The 16,593-nt window shown below is 43.9% G+C and overlaps 1 protein-coding gene across 1 annotated transcript in view; it reads left to right on the top strand.

Annotated features, from left to right (window-relative positions):
• adgrl4 (adhesion G protein-coupled receptor L4) overlaps positions 1–14,015 on the top strand; it is a 94,325-nt gene extending 80,310 nt beyond the window's left edge. The window contains exons 14-15 of the mRNA XM_067989844.1: positions 1,975–2,143; positions 9,462–14,015. Coding sequence (XP_067845945.1) covers positions 1,975–2,143; positions 9,462–9,524 — 232 coding nt within the window. The 3' untranslated portion in view covers positions 9,525–14,015. The remainder of the gene's footprint in view (positions 1–1,974; positions 2,144–9,461) is intronic.
• The last annotated feature ends 2,578 nt before the right edge of the window (positions 14,016–16,593 follow it).

A 16,593-nucleotide genomic window follows, 5' to 3' on the forward strand; every position in this document is an offset into this window, starting at 1 on the left:
TAATGACAGTTCCTTAGATGTCCAGGAGTAGAAAGAGGTTATGTCTGAAAATACAATACAACCATCAACTGCAAGAAAAGCCTCTGCTCCCAATTACTCCTTCACGCTAAATAAGATACACCCAGTGATCAGCTGGCCATCGAAACTAACAAGTGAGGACATAGCTCCGCACACCTGTGAACAGTGCAAGCTTATTAATCCCCTGTGATGAATAGCCCCTGTTCTAAAACTGACAACGATATAATTCAGCTAAAAACATCTCCTCTGCATGCAGACTCCTGGAGAAGGGAATTAATTCAGGTCCCATTACTTCTGTTTATCGGTCTTTCCTTGCTTTTGTTTGAAGCTACATGTTGTGAACCAGTTATTTTCTTCCTCCATTTTTCTCCTCTCCTTTCCTGAAGGAGCACCAACGCTCGCTGAGGTTTAATTTCACAGGTACTGATGCACCTCTGATACTTTGTACAAGTATCACTACAAGATTTACTAGAAAGATTCCAGGAATGAGAGACTTTAGTTACGTGGATAGACTGGAGAAGTTGGGGTTGTTTTCATAAAGGACCAGAGACGGTTGGGAGGAGATTTGATAGAGGTATTCAAAATCATGAAGGGTCTAGACAGAGTAGATAGAGAGAAACTGTTCCCTTTGGCGGCAGGGTCAAGAACCAGAGGACATAGACTTAAGGTGATTGGCAAAAGAACCTAAGGTGATATGAGGAAAAGCTTTTTTACACAACGAGTGGTTAGGATCTGGAATGCCCTGCCTGAGGGGGTGGTGGAGGCAGATTCAATCATGGCCTTCAACTCGATAGGTACTTGAATGGAAAAAATTTGCATGGCAACAGGGAAAGGGCAGGGGAGTGGGACTAGCTGGATTGCTCTTGCATAGAACCGGTACGGACTCGATGGGTCAAATGGCCTCCCTCCATGCTGTAACCTTTCTATGATTCTAGCCATTCTTCAGGCATGAGCCCAGATTGTTAAGGGCAGGGTGGTTCCAAGTTGTAATGGGCAGGGTGGTTCTATGATGTAATGGGCAGGGTGGCTCCATGTTGTAATGGGCAGGGTGGCTCCCTGTTGTAATGGGCAAAGTGGTTCCATGTTGTAATGGGCAAAGTGGTTCCATGTTGTAATGGGTAAGGTGGTTCCATGTTGTAATGGGCAGGGTGACTCCATGTTGTAATGGGCAGGTTGGCTCCATGTTGTAATGGGCAAGGTGGTTCCATGTGGTAATGGACAGGGTGGCTCCATCTTGTAATGGGCAGGATGGTTCCATGTTGTAATGGGCAAGGTGGTTCCATGTTGTAATGGGCAAGGTGGTTCCATGTGGTAATGGACAGGGTGGCTCCATCTTGTAATGGGCAGGATGGTTCCATGTTGTAATGGGCAAGGTGGCTCCATGTTGTAATGGACAGGGTGGCTCAGAAGCGCAGTAGATAGCCTGACCCAAGGTGTAATGAATAGGGTGTTTCAGTAGCACAGTGGATAAGGTGGTCCAAGGTGATCAGTTCCTTTAATGTGGAGTCGGAGGAGCACTCCTGCTCCTCCCAGCTCTACATTCAGCTAAGTTGCTTACCATCTTGGTTGGGCCTAGCAGGCCATCCCTAAGCTTGGTTTACCTGAGTGCAGCCAGCTTGGAGAGTGGGGGCTGGAAGCAGGTTCAGTAGTAACTTTCAAAAGAGAATTGGATAAATACTTGAAAAGGATAAATTTGTAGGACTAAGGGGGAAAGAGCAGGGGGAGTGGGACTAATTGGACAGCTCTTTCAAAGAGCCTGCACAGGTACAATGGGGTGAATGGCCTCCTTCTGTGCTGTAAGCTGAAGTAGTCCAGTAGCAATGTGGAGCGGTGGCCAAGTGGTAAGGCTTTGATCTCCTAAACTAATAATCTTTAGCCTAATGCAAACCTTAATTGTCCAGGTCTGTGCTGATGACGGATGGGTTCTCGTTAATTAGCTCTCATTGTGTTTACTAGGTCTTGTGCTCGCGGTGCCCTGGCATTACTGTTCCTCCTCGGAGCTACCTGGACATTAGGTGTTTTGCACATCATCAATGGATCCATGGTGACGGCGTATCTTTTCGCCATCTCTAACGCGTTCCAAGGGATGTTCATCTTTATATTTCTCTGCGTTTTGTCAAAGAAAGTAAGTGTTATCTTGCAACGAGGTGGTAAATGCTGGAAGTCCTTCTAGAAAGGTGGAAGGGGTGAATCTCTTCTGTGGGGGTGCGGGGGCAGGGGGGATTGGTTAATACTATTTTAACACAATTGTTAACTCAAGCCAAAAAATAAATAAAAGGAAGAAAGAACTTGCATTTATAAAGCACCTGTCACGATTTCAGGATGTCCCAAAGTGCTTTACAGCCAATGAAGTACATTTTGAAGTGTAGTCACAGTTGCAATGTAAGAAACGCGGCAGAAAATTTGCGCACAGCAAGCTCCCACAAACAGCGATGACATAAATGGCCAGATAATTTGTTTTCAGTGTTGGTTAAGGAATAAATATTGGCCAGGACACCAAAAGAACTATCATGTTCTTCTTCGAAAGAGTGCCATGGGATATTTTATGTCCACATGAAAGGGCATACGAGGTCTCGGTTTAACGCCTCATCTGAAAGACAGCAACTCTGACAATGCAGCACTCCCTCAGTACTACACAGAAATGCCAGCCTAGATTATGTGCTCAAGAATCTGAAGTGGGGCTTGAGGCGAGTCAAACTAAACCAGTTAATGATGGCCTTATTAGAAGGCACAAAGGAATTATATGTAAGTGCATTAACCAGTGCGCTACCAGAGGAAGTTAAGGGGTAAATTTTTATCAGTTACTGCACCCAGCCCAGAACTTTGCACAATGGGAGAACAAAATGGGAATTAGGGAATAGAGTTTAATTTGCCCAGTTCACAACCTGCACGATTTAATTTTAATAAGTTACACACAACCTTGTGACTCTTTGCAACAAGTTTTTTATGTAGAAGCTAAAATTAATATTTATTTTTCACTTTGTTACAATTAAAAAAAATATCATGGTTATTAACCATGACTTAATAATCAATATGGGTAATTTTGAGGTCTCCTGCCCAGCGTTAATGGAGTGGTGGTGCCCCCAGAATGGTGGGGTATAACTCACTGCCCTGTTCCTGCCGTTGCTGTGCACCCCACAGGGTTAACGCTGGGCGGCCAGAAAGCCCCCCCCCCACCGAGTCAGGCGCTAGGCCCCATTAATATGAAATACGGGGTCCTATGCAATCATATCCAATTTGGTCCTATCCACTTTGGTAGGAAGACTAGAAAAGCAGAATATTTTTTATAAGGTGAGAGATTAAGAAATGTTGGTAGTCAGGGGGATTTGAATGTCCATGTACATGAATCACAGAAAATTAACACGCAAGTACAGCAAGCAATTAGGAAGGCAAATGATATGTTAGCCTTTATTGCAAGGGGGTTGGAGTATAAGAGTAAGGAGGTCTTGCTGCAATTATATAGGGCTCTGGTAAGACCACACCTGGAGTACTATGTACAGTTTTGGTCTCCTTACCTAAGGAAGGATATACTTACCTTAGAGGGGGTGCAACAAAGGTTCACTAGATTGATTCCTGGGATGAGAGGGTTATCCTCTGAGGAGAGATTGAGTAGAATGGGTTTATAGTCTCTGGAGTTTAGAAGAATGAGAGGTGATCTCATTGAAACGTATAAAATTCTTAGGGAGCTTGACAGGGTAAAAGCTGAGAGGCTGTTTCCCCTGGCTGGAGAGTCTAGAACTAGCGGTCATTATCTCAAGATAAGGGGTCAACCATTTAGGACTGAGATGAGGAAAAATTTCTTCACTCAGAGGGTTGTGAATTTTTGGAATTCTCTAGCCCAAATGGCTGAGGATGCTCAGTCGTTAAATATATTCAAGATTGAGATCGTTAGATTTTTGGACAAGAAGGGAATCAAATGATATGGGGATTGGGTGGGAAAGCAGAGTTGAGGTAGAAGATCAGCCATGATCTTATTGAGCGGTGGAGCAGGCTCGAGGGGCCGTATGGCCTACTCTTGCTCCTATTTCTTATGTTCTTATGAGCACAGCGCGCAGTCCATCCAGTATCAGCTGGCAGTCCAGCCGAAGTGGAACCCAAAGGGAAGTATTACCGAATTTTGGGGGTGCCGGGAGGAACACAGGAACAGGAGTGGGCCATTCAGTCCCTTAAACCTGTTCCACCGTTCAATTAAATAATGGCTGATCCGCCTTTGCTCCATATCCCTTGATACCATTACTTAACAAAAATCTATCGATCTCAGTCCTGTGAGCTGCAATTGTCCCCAGCATCCACAGCCTGTTAGGGGATAGAATTCCAGATTTCTACTGCCTGTTGTGTGAAAAAGTGCTTCCTGATTTCCCTCCTAAATGGCTTAGCTCTAATTATAAGATTATGCCCCCATGTTCTGGATTCCCCCATCAGGGGAAATAGGTTCTCTACATCTACCCTATCAAATCCTTTAATCATCTTAACCACTTCAATTAGATCATTCCTCAATCTTCTAAACTCAAGGGAATACCAACCAAGTTTATGCAATCTGTCCTCCTAATTTAAAACCCTCTAAACCCTGGCTCCACAGAACCAGCCTGGGCCGCTGATCCTCTGGGTGTTCCCTCCCAACCCCACCCCCTCACGAAACTGGACCCCTCTCCCCACGGACATACCAGCTGCCCGCTATGGAGGTTGTTCGGTGCTGGCAGGGTGTCCCGGGGCATTGGTTTACCACCTGCAGCTCACCGGCCGAATGCTAATGAGGTCCAGCCTTGAAAATGGAACCAGGTCTCTGGCTGGGGCGATCGGCCAATGGATGGGCTCCGTCTGAAGTCTACAGCGGGGGAAGTTCTACCCTATTATCTCTAACCTCCCGAGATTTTGCAATGTAAACTGAGTCAGAAGGTCATGAGTTCAAGTCCCACTCCTGAGACTTGCATGTATAATCTAGGCTGACGCGCCAGTGCAGTATTAAGGGAGTGCTGCACTGTCGGAGGTGCTGCCTTTCAGATGAGACGTTAAACCGAGGCCCTGTCTGCCCTCTCAGGTAGATGCAAAAGATCCTGTGGCACTATTTCAAAGAAGAACAGGGGAGTTCTCCCTGTTGTCCTGGCCAATATTTATCCGTCCACCAACATCATTAAAATAGTTAACTGGTCATTATCACATTGCTGTTTGTGGGACCTTGCTGTGCGCAAATTGGCTGCTGCGTTTCCTACATTACAACAGTGACTACACTTCAAAAGTGCATTGTCTGTAAATGCTTTGGGACATCCTGAGGGCAAAAAAAGGTGCGATATAGATGCACGTTCTTTCTATTTTATTCCAGTAAAGTCATTGGGGGTGATTTTGACTTTGTGTGGTAGTATAAAACGGGTGCCTTCAGCTGCCTAGGCTCCAAGCTCTAGAATTCCCCCCCAAACCTCTCCGCCTCTCTACCTCTCTCTCCTCCTTTAAGACACTCCTTAAAACCTACCTCTTTGACCAAGCTTTTGGTCGCCTGTCCTAATATCTCCTTGTGTCTTGTTGTCAAATTTTGTTTGAAAATCGCTCCTGTGAAGCGCCTTGGGGCGTTTTACTTAAAGTCACTATATAAATGCAAGTTGTTGTTGTTGTGATATCAGATCTGCCACACATTATACATCTTGCCCATCAGGAGAGTATTACACTATCGCCCAAAGTCAAAATTACCCCCATTGTTTTTAAAGCTCTGTAGTACAGATCCTGCCTCAAACTTAATTAGCTCTAATATTGTTAATGAACTACATAAGTAACAATGTGAACAGCACCATAGCAACACCTTAATTATATGCTGCCAGTTTACTTTATATTCCAATGGCCAGCAAGATAGTAGCACATAAATAGCTTTATAATGACGTTGTTATTCATAGAATATAAATGCATTCGCATTATTGCCTTAAGAGTTATGAGAGTGAGAGATCAGAAGTATTAACAAGTGAAGTTCTGCTGCTTATCTGCCTGTGAAGTTTATTGCTGGACTATTCCGCTCCCAAACGAGGAAAAAGTAAGCTTTGTTCTAGCCCTTGGCCTTGAAATGGCAATGTGCACCATCGACACCAAGCTTGGCTTTGTTAAATAGCTGCAAAGGAAAAATGTGTGCAAAAGCGGCCTTGCTAAAATAGCAGACAGAGACATTTCAGAATGAATACATGCAGGACTAACACGATTGCAAGGCGCTTGCCTTCGAGTAACATCAGTCTAGTTATCCCCTTCATCTCCGATCCTGACTGTGGTTTCTCTCTTGGGTTTCTGTATTCAATCTTTTCATGGCTTACCTCAGCACATCCTTACCCCATCGACAGGGTTAAATGTGTGTTTCTTTTCTCCGATAGGTTAATTGCTGAAGGTTAACCTTGAGGTAATAATTTGCGGCAAGATAATTCAGGCAGTAAAGGTCATAATCTAACTAAATAATAAATAGATCTTAAATCACCTTTCTAGTATCACTTTAGTCCTCATTACGGCTCTTATTTAGCAAGGATTTCCTGATGGATTTTGGCACAAAGTATATATTCTGCTGTTGTTTAATGTTTATTGATTTGGAAAGATATGTGTCAACATTAGATGAGCTTGTCAACGTTTCTTTTAATGCTGCAATGTGGAGATATCTAATTATAGTGAGCGAAAGGTTTCATCGCCCGTAGTAGGGCAAGGTCAAACAGCATGAGCACAAGACACACTAACCCTGTAATCAATATTTTGACACGTTAACCCTTTAATCAATCCTATCAATTTTTTTTCAGTTTTGTGGCTCATTTTCCTCATAGAATCATAGAATGGTTACAGCACAGAAGGAGGCCATTCGGCCCATCGAGCCTGTGCTGGCTTTGTGAGAGCAATCCAGTTAGTCCCATTCCCCTGCCCTTTCCCTGTAGAACTGCAAATTTTTTCCCTTCAAGTATTTATCCAATTCCTTTTTGAAAGCCATGATTGAATCTGTTTCCACCACCCACTCAGGCAGCGCATTCCAGATCATAACTACTCGCTGCGTAAAAAAGATTTTCCTCATGTCGCCTTTGGTTCTTTTGCCAATCACTTTAAATCCGTGTCCCCTGGTTCTCTTCCACCAATGGGAACAGTTTCTCTTTATTTACTTTATCTAAACCCTTCATGATTTTGAACACTTCTTTCAAATCTCCTCTCAACCTTCTCTGCTCTAAGGCGAACAACCCCAGCTTCTGCAGATGTAGCTGAAGTCCCTGATCCCTGAAACCATTCTAGTAAATCTTTTCTGCAGCTTCTCTAAGGCCTTCACATCCTTCCTAAAATGTGGTGCCCAGAATTAGACACAATACTCCAGTTGTTGCCAAACCAGTGCTTTATAAAGGTTCAATATAACTTCCTTTTGTACTCTATGCCTCTATTTATAAGCTTAGGATCTATATGCTTTTTTGACCGCTTTCTGAACCTGTCCTGCCACGGTCAATGATTTGTGCACATATACCCCCAGGTCTCTCTGTTCCTGCATCCCCTTTAGAATTGTACCCTTTAGTTTATACTGCCTCTCCTTGTTCCTCCTGCCAAAATGTATCACTTCGCACATCTCTGCTTAAATTTCATCTGCCATGTGTCCGCCCATTCCACCAGCCTTTTGAAGTCTATCACTATCCTCCTCACTGTTTCCTACACTTCCAAGTTTTGTGTCACCTGCAAATTTTGAAATTGTGCCCTGTACACCCAAGTCCAAATCATTAATATATATCAAAAAAAGCAGCGGTCCTAGTCCCGACCCATGGGGAACACCACTGTATACCTTCCGCCAGTCTGAAAAACAACACAATCATGTCAACACAATCACCTCACAATTCACTTAGAAATTCAATCATTAAATTTTAAACATTGAGGACACTTCACAAACCCATCTATAAATGTAAACTATAGGATCATAGAAATTACAGCACAGAAAGAGCCCATTCCGGCTACTGCACCTTTGCCTGAGCTAGCTGTTCAATCTATATAGAATTACATAGCATTTATAGCACAGAAACAGGCCATTCGGCTCAACTGGTCCATGCCGGTGTTTATACTCCACACGAGCCTCCTCCCACCTGATTTCATCTAACTCTATCAGCATATCCTTTTATTCCTTTCTCCTTTGTGCTCTTATCTAGCCTCCACTTAAATGCATCGATACCATTCGCCTCAACTACTCCAAGTGGTAGCGAGTTCCACGTTCTATCCACTCTGGGTAAAAAGGTTTCTCCTGAATTCCTTATTGGATTTATTAGTGATCTTATATTGCTGACCTTTAGTTTTGGACTGCCCCACAAGTGGAAACATCTTCTCTACATCTATCCTATCAAAGCCCTTCATAGTTTTAAAGACCTCTGTTAGGTCACCCCTCAGCCTTCTCTTTTCTAGAGAAAAGAGCCCCAGGCTGTTCAGTCTTTCCTGATAGTTATAACCTCTCAGGTTTAGTATCATCCTTGTAAATGTTTTTTGCACCTTATCCAGTACCTCTATGTCTTTTTTGTAATGTGGAGACCAGGATTGTGACAATACTCCAAGTGTGGTCTAACCAAGGTTCTATACAAGTTTAACATTACTTCTCTGCATTTCAACTCTATTTGTCTAGAAAGGAACCCCAGTGCTTTGTTTGCATTTTTATAGCCTTGTTAACCTGCATCGCTACTTTTAGTGATTTGTGTATCTGTACCCCCAGATCTCTTTGATCCTTTACCCCTTTTAGACTCTTATTTTCCAAGGAGTATGTGGCCTCCTTGTTCCTCCAACCAAAATGTACCACCTCACACTTTTCTATATTGAAATTAATCTGCCATTTTACACGCCCATTCTGCAAGTTTATTAACATCTTCTTGTATTTTGTCGAAGTCTTCCACCGTATTAACTCTACCCCCCAATTCGGTTCTACTTATCCAATCCCGTTTTAAATTATATAAGAGTAAATTCCATCGTGCTCTCAAAGGAAGGGACTCCTGGGGAGTGTGGGTTGGAGGTAGGGCTACAACACTATAGTGACGATTCTCATTCTCTGACCTCCCTTCGAGAGGTGTGAGATTGATGAATTTACCCTATTGTCTCTGCCACAATAGCCATTTGTGGTAAAGCAGTCCATATATGACAAAAGAGCCGGGGGGGGGGGAGATGAGGAGAATTTTTTTTTACGCAGTGAATTGTTATGATCTGGAATGCACTGCCTGTAAGCCTGGTGGAAGCAGATTCAATGGTAACTGTCAAAAAGGGAATTGGATTATATACTTGAAAAGGAAAACAATTGGAAGGCTATGGGGAAAGAGTAGTGGGGTGGGACTAATTGGATAGCTCTTTCAAAGAGCTGGCACAGGTATGATGGGCTGAATGGCCTCCCTCTGTGCGGTCAGATTCTATGATTCTATTTCTGTCCTGTTTTATATCTTGAAAACGCATATTAAATAGTGAGATTAATTTACTTTTATGAATTTATCTGACAGATCCAGAAAGAGTACTACAGGTTATTTAAAAACGTGCCCTGTTGCTTTGGGTGCCTGAGATGAAATGGATTGAGGATGGGAGACGAAGAAGAAACGGAAGAAGACAAAGAGAAGAAAGAACGCATTTCAGAAGAGCCACGAGCAATGTTGATGTGTTATGATTATAATTTATTTAAAGCTTTACACTGTGGGGTGTGGTGCGGGGGGGTGGGTGGTGTTTCAGGAATTCCTTACAACCCTTACAAATCAAACAGATCTCTAATTCCACCCATTTCCTCCTCTAGCTTCTAAATTTGTTTATGCAGCTTAGATTGTTTGTGGTAATAGCAGACAAAACCTGAGCCTGTTCCTGCGATGTTCCTCTGTCCACTTTCTTAATGGAGGTGTTAAAACAATTTCACCAGCAAAATAACCCCTCAGTAAGATCGAGGAATGTCCTCTTAAATGCATGAAACATTCGTCCGCCAGTACGGTCATTAGTAACTTCTAGGTTTGTGTTTTAATATCTTCGGGATTGAAATTCCCCTTTTAATGGAAAAGGGGAGGCCTGTTTTTCTCCTTAGTCACTAAGAAATATGTAGTTCTGAAACATGCAGTTTCTGAGAATGTGGCCTATTAGTTAAGGAGCAAAAGCAGGCCGTCTCCCGCTTTTCATTAAACAAGGATTTTCACGCCCCTCTCCCCGCACCGTGGCTGTGTGCATGTCTAAAGTAAGGAGAGGAAATTAATTGGATCTTGTTCAAAAGCTGGAGCTAACGCAAAGATCGAATGCACGTGGGGGCGGAGATGCATAGAAACTTGCTTCATCACAAAGACAGCACAGGAGGAGGCCATTCAGCCCATCACGCCCTGTGTCGGCTCTTTTACACAAGAGTAATAAGATACAAGATAGCAAGTTCTTTGTTCCGTGAAGCACTTTGGCGTCCTGGGACATCCTGCCACTTGACCCCGGTGCACCAGCAAACCTTTACGATGCGTTTTGCCAGTATATTCCCCAAGTTGCTAGATTAACCTTATCTGCTGGATTAGTCCCACCAGCACTGTGGGAGCACCTTCACCACATGGACTGCAGCGGTTCAAAAAGAAGGCTCGCCACCACCTTCTCAAGGGCAACTAGGGATGGGCAATAAATTCCGGCCTTGCCAGCGACGCCCATATCCCAAGAAAGAATATTTTTAAAAATCTGCCGATAAAGCAATCTACTGATATTACTCTGCATGGCATGCTACCAGCTTATCTCCCCTTACCTAGTCATGGACCACCACTGGCAGTCATGGAGAAGCCCACCATTAGGCCCCTATCCTGCCCCTCTAAATATGTAGAGGTCTTGAGGAAGAAAACAAGAAAGACAGCGCAGAACAAAAGGAATGGATTAATTTTTAGATTAGGTTGTGGCTTCGGGTCTTCCAATGAGCCGCAAGGATGGACAAGGGCTAAAATACAGGAGAAAGGTAAGGCACTTTGCCAAGTGTTGGCTATGATGGATTATATAATTCCACAGCTATCATTATGTTGGGAAACATCATGGCCATTCTGCACCAGTAACCTGCCACCAACGGCTATGAGCTGGTAATCATAGAAGCATAGAAATTAATGGCACAGAAGGAGGCCATTCGGCCCATCATGTCTGTGCCGGCCCAAAAAAAGAGCCTAATCCCATATCCCAGCTCTTGGTCCGTAGCCTTGTAGGTTGCAGCATTTCAAGTGCATAACCAAGAACTTTTCAAATGTGATGAGGGTTTCTGCCTCTTGAATGATAGAATAATAGAATGGTTGCAGCACGGAAGGAGGCCATTCGGCCCATCGAGTCTGTGCCGGCCCAAAAAAAGAGCCTAATCCCATATCCCAGCTCTTGGTCCGTAGCCTTGTAGGTTGCAGCATTTCAAGTGCATAACCAAGAACTTTTCAAATGTGATGAGGGTTTCTGCCTCTTGAATGATAGAATAATAGAATGGTTGCAGCACGGAAGGAGGCCATTCGGCCCATCGAGTCTGTGCCGGCTCTCTGCAAGAGCAATCCCGCTAGTCCCACTCCCACTCCCCCATCCTATCCCCGTAGTCCTGCAAATGTTTTCCCTTCAAGTACTTATCCAGTTCCCTTTTGAAAGCCACGATTGAATCTGCCTCCACCACCCCCTCAGGCAGTGCATTCCAGGTCATAACCACTTGTGGTGTAAAAAAGTTTATCCTCATGTCGCCTTTGGTTCTTTTGCCAATCACCCTAAATTTATGTCCTCTGGTTCTTGACCCTTCCACCAATGGGAACAGTTTCTCTCTATCTACTCTGTCTAGACCCTTCATGATTTTGAATACCTCTATCAAATCTCCTCTCAACCTTCTCTGTTCCAAGGAGAACAACCCCAGCTTCTCCAGTCTATCTGCGTAACTGAAATCCCTCATCACTGGAATCATTCTAGTAAATCTCGTCTGCAACCTCTCTAAGGCCTTCACATCCTGCCTAAATTGCGGTGTCCAGAAGTGGACACAATACTCCAGTTGTGGCCGAACCACTGTTTTATAAAGGTTCATCATAACGTCCTTGCTTTTGTACTCTATGCCTCTATTTATAAAGCCCAGGAACCCGTATGCTTTTTTAACCACTTTCTCAACCTGCCCTGCTTCCATCAACGATTTGTGCACATATACCCCAGATCTCTCTGTTCCTGCATCCCTTTTAGAATTGTACCCTTTAGTTTATACTGCCTCTCCTCATTCTTCCTACCAAAATGTAGCAATTCACACTTTTCTGTGCTAAATTTCATCTGCCATGTGTCCGCCCATTCCACCAGTCCTCTTGAAGTCTATCACTATCCTTCTCACTGTTCACTACCCTTCCAAGTTTTGTATCATCTGCAAATTTTGAAAATGTGCCCTGTACACCCAAGTCCAAGTCATTAATATATATCAAGAAAAGCAGTGGTCCTAGTACCGACCCCTGGGGAACAGCATTGTATACCTCCCTCCAGTCCAAAAAACAACCGTTCACTACTATTCTCTGTTTCCTGTCACTTATCCAATTTCGTATCCATGCTGCCACTGCCCCATTTATTCCATGGGCTTCTACTTTGATGACAAGCCTATCATACGGCACTTTATCAAACACCTTTTGGAAGTCCATATACACCACATCAACCGCATTGCCCACATCGACCCTCTCTGTTGCTTCATCAAAAAACCCTTTCAGGCAGTGAGTTCCAGACCCCCACCAACCTCTGGGTGAAATAATTTCTCCTCATCTCCCCTCTAATCCTTCTACCAATTACTTTAAATCTATGCCCCCTGGTTTTTGACCTCTCTGCTAAGGGAAATAGGTCCTTCCTATCCACTCTATCTAGACCCCTCATAATTTTATGCACCTCAATTAAATCTCCCCTCAGCCTCCTCTGTTCCAAAGACAAAGTAATCTGTTTTATTGTTTGGTAAGTACTGGTTGAGGGATAAAGGTTGGCCAGGTCGCCAGGAGAACTCCTTTCCCTTAGGGCTTTTCTGCCTGAATAGACAAGTGAGACCTCAGTCTTCTCCAAAGGATGGCAACTACAACAATGCAGCACTAATGTGTCAGGCCAGATTATGAGCTCAACTTTGAACCTATTGTTCCAAAGGCAAGAGTCGTGCCAACTGAGCCAAGGTTGGATGCACTAGTGAGTCAGATACCTTGGGGGTGATTTTAAACCCCAAGAACGGGTAGGTTGGGGGCGGGTGGGATTTGAAAATAGTTGTTTTTTTGGGTTGCAACTGCAAAATTTTTGGACTTGGCATTCCCAGTGGGAAGCCTGTACTTTTACACACCGATGTTAAACCCGGAAATAAAGCCGGTTTGCGGTCGCGACCCAAAAAACAACTATTTTCAACTCCCACCCGCCCCCAACCCACCCGTTCTTGGGGTTTAAAATCATTCCCCCTTTGTTACAATACGGGCTCGTTTGTGTTATACATCCTAGAGATGGTTAGCTTGTACACCAGGTCCCATGGCACTCCATTGAGTGTGACAATCGGAGTACAGTAGATATATGGTTCAATTAGTTACTTTAGTGCAATTTCCCATGGATTTCAATTAAAGATGTGATCCATTTCAAGACATGTTTTTATATTCATAATCAAATAAAAATGCTATAACTCGGTGACAAAAACACTTATTTTAGTGAATGTAACACTGGTCTGTATAAGTTAAACGTCAAACTATTTTATTCCACTGATATATAACTTGATGACACAGAATCTTGGGGATCAGCAAAGTAGTTCCTTTTATCTGGGGCTCGATTCGTCAAAGCTTTGAGCACCCGAGCTCACTGCAACAGAGTTTCAACCAGCGCGAGGGAAAAGGCCATGAGAGACTTGGAATGTCAGGTTTTGTTATAAAGAGGATCAACTGATTACTATTTTGGTAAAGAGTTTTATAATGTAAATATCTTCCTGTGGAAACAACGGGATCTGCTGCAACAACAAAAAAATCAGGCTCGTTTCCATTTACGCTTTTTAATTAAAGATATGAAATTGGTTTCATGTGTGACCCGTGTAATTATACAATAGCAATAAAACTGTTTTGCATAATTTATTCCTTTCACTACTATTGCTGAATTGCAGAGTTGAAGGCAAATCTGAATCGATGGTAACTGCTTTACAGAACAGCCTTGTTTGGCAAGGATTGACACTGGAAAAAAAAATCTCTTTGCGACTGTACTGCAGCACACGGGTTTACGTTCCTTCATCGCCGCTGGGTCAAAATCCTGGAACTCCTTACCTAACAGCACTGTGGGAGAACCTTCACCAGATGGACTGCAGTGGTTCAAGAAGGCGGCTCACCACCACCTTCTCAAGGGCAATTAGGAATGGGCAATAAATGCCGGCCTTGCCAGCGACGCCCACATCCCGAGAATGAATTTTTTAAAAAGAGGGTTTCCCCTTCTTTTTGCATCAGCCAAAGTTCCCTTTTCTGATGACAATCCAGTGATCCCTGCTGGAAAGAGTGCAGACATCCCGGTGATCGGGATCAGGATTGGGGCTTGGCAGTGATGCCGCTGTCCAGCACTAGGTGTCAGAGCTCACACGCCCGGGGAATGGCCATTCAGGCGAGGTATCCCTGGACCAGCAAGAGCCACTCGGGTCAATTTTTCCGAGTTCGTGCTGCTGGTGGGAAGTGTTGCCAGTTCAGGAAATGCCGGGGCTGCCGCCTGTGATTTCCTTGCCTGTGTCCGGGTCAAGGGAGAGGGGAGAGGCGAGACTTCTCACTGGTCATACAAACTCTGAAAATGGGTCGGAATGACCTTGTGAATGCAGGAGGGCAATTTGGCGTCATAAACCGGTGCCCTTGATAAGCGTGACATGCAGCAGGTGTCAGCCATGGCTCAGTGGGTAGCATTCTTGCCTCTAAGTCAAGAAGGTCGTGGATTCAAGTCACTACTCCAAAGTTACTACTTGAGCATATAATCTAGGCTGACAATCTCAGTGCAGTACTGAAGAAGTGCTGCACTGTTGAAGGTGCCGTCTTTTGGATGAGACGTTAAACCGAAGCCCCATCTGTCCTCTCAGGTGCACATAAAAGATCCCATGGTACTATTTCGAAGAAGAGCAGGGGAATTCTCCCCGGTGTCCTGGCTAATATTTATCCCTCAACGAACATCAGTAAAACAGACTATCTGGCCATTATTACATTGCTATTTGTGAGAACTTTGCTGTGTGCAAATTGGCTGCTGCGTTTCCCTACATTACAACAGTGACAACACTTCAAAAGTACTTCATTGGCTGCAAAGTGCTTTGGGACATCCTGAGGTCTATATCAATGCGAGTTCTTTTTTTCAATAGCGATTCCAGGCAGCAGCGATTCGAGTTAGTTACTGCAGTACAGATTTAGACGACAAGCATATTTTCTTCAGTACCCTGGATGTTAGGAGGTGAGCGTCTGGTGCTGTGTGAATTTACCTTTCAAAACTGAGGCTGTCAAATCAGGGACAAATTATTCTGAACTAATTTTCATTAAAAGGCTTAAATCAGAATAAGGCTGCAAAAAATGTATTTTCACTCATGGGCCACCAGGAGTGAGTGTTCAGGGACATCTCTCGTTATCCGTGTGTATAAAATAGATGAAGATGAATTTTGAAAAAGACTTTCCTGGTGCGTTGAAAATTATGAATGATAAATTTCATTATAAAATTAATGCTGCACTTATAAAACCTAAGTAGTCAAGAAGATTAATAACTGCTATCAACAATAATTCGTGTACACACACTAATTAATAATGAGAATGATTGAGAAAAATAAACGTTTGCATTCATATGGTGCTTTATTATGTCATCAAAATGTCATAAAGCACCTCACACAGGGAGTTCTCTTTGGAGTGACTATTGTCGGCAAGTACAGCAGCCAATTTGTGCACAGCAAGATCCCACAAGCAGCAAATGACCGGTTCATCTGTTTTTGGTTAGTTGAGGAAGGTCTGTCGGCCAGGACATTGGGAGAACTCCCTGCTCTTCCTCCACTAATGCCGTGGGATCTTCAAGGTTTGCCTGACCTTGGTTTAATGTCTCACCTGAAGGATAGCACTTGCAGTGACGTGGCACTCTCTCAGTATTGCGCTGGATTGTCAACCTGAAAGATGTGCTCAGGTCTTGGTACTGGGATCAAAACCAAAGTGCTGCGATGAAGCAACAAGAGTCTTACCGATTGAGCCGAGCTGATACAGAAGTACACAAGGCAAGATCTTCCATTGCCTTCAACAGGACAAGAAATTACAACTAGAACTTGCATTTATACAGTGCCTTTAACGTAGTAAGACGTCCCAAGACCCTTCACAGGAGCATAATCAGATCAAATGTGACACCGAGCTACATAAGGAGATATTAGAACAGGTGACTAAAAGCTGGTGACAGAGGTAGGTTTTAAGGAGTGTCTTAAAGAGCGGTAGAGAGGCAGAAAGGTTTAGGGAGGGAATTCCTGAGCTCAGGGCCTAGACAGCTGAAGGCATGGCCGCCAATGGTGGAGCAAAGGAAATTGGGGATGCACAAGAGGCCAGAATTGGAGGAGCGCAGAGATCTCAGAGGGCTGTAGGGCTGGAGGAGGTTACAGAGATAGGGAGGGGCGAAGCCATGGAGGGATTTGAAAGCAAGGAGGAAAATTTTTAATTTGAGGCATTGCTG

Source organism: Heptranchias perlo, chromosome 9, assembly GCF_035084215.1.
Source record: "Heptranchias perlo isolate sHepPer1 chromosome 9, sHepPer1.hap1, whole genome shotgun sequence".
Lineage (NCBI taxonomy): Eukaryota > Metazoa > Chordata > Chondrichthyes > Hexanchiformes > Hexanchidae > Heptranchias > Heptranchias perlo.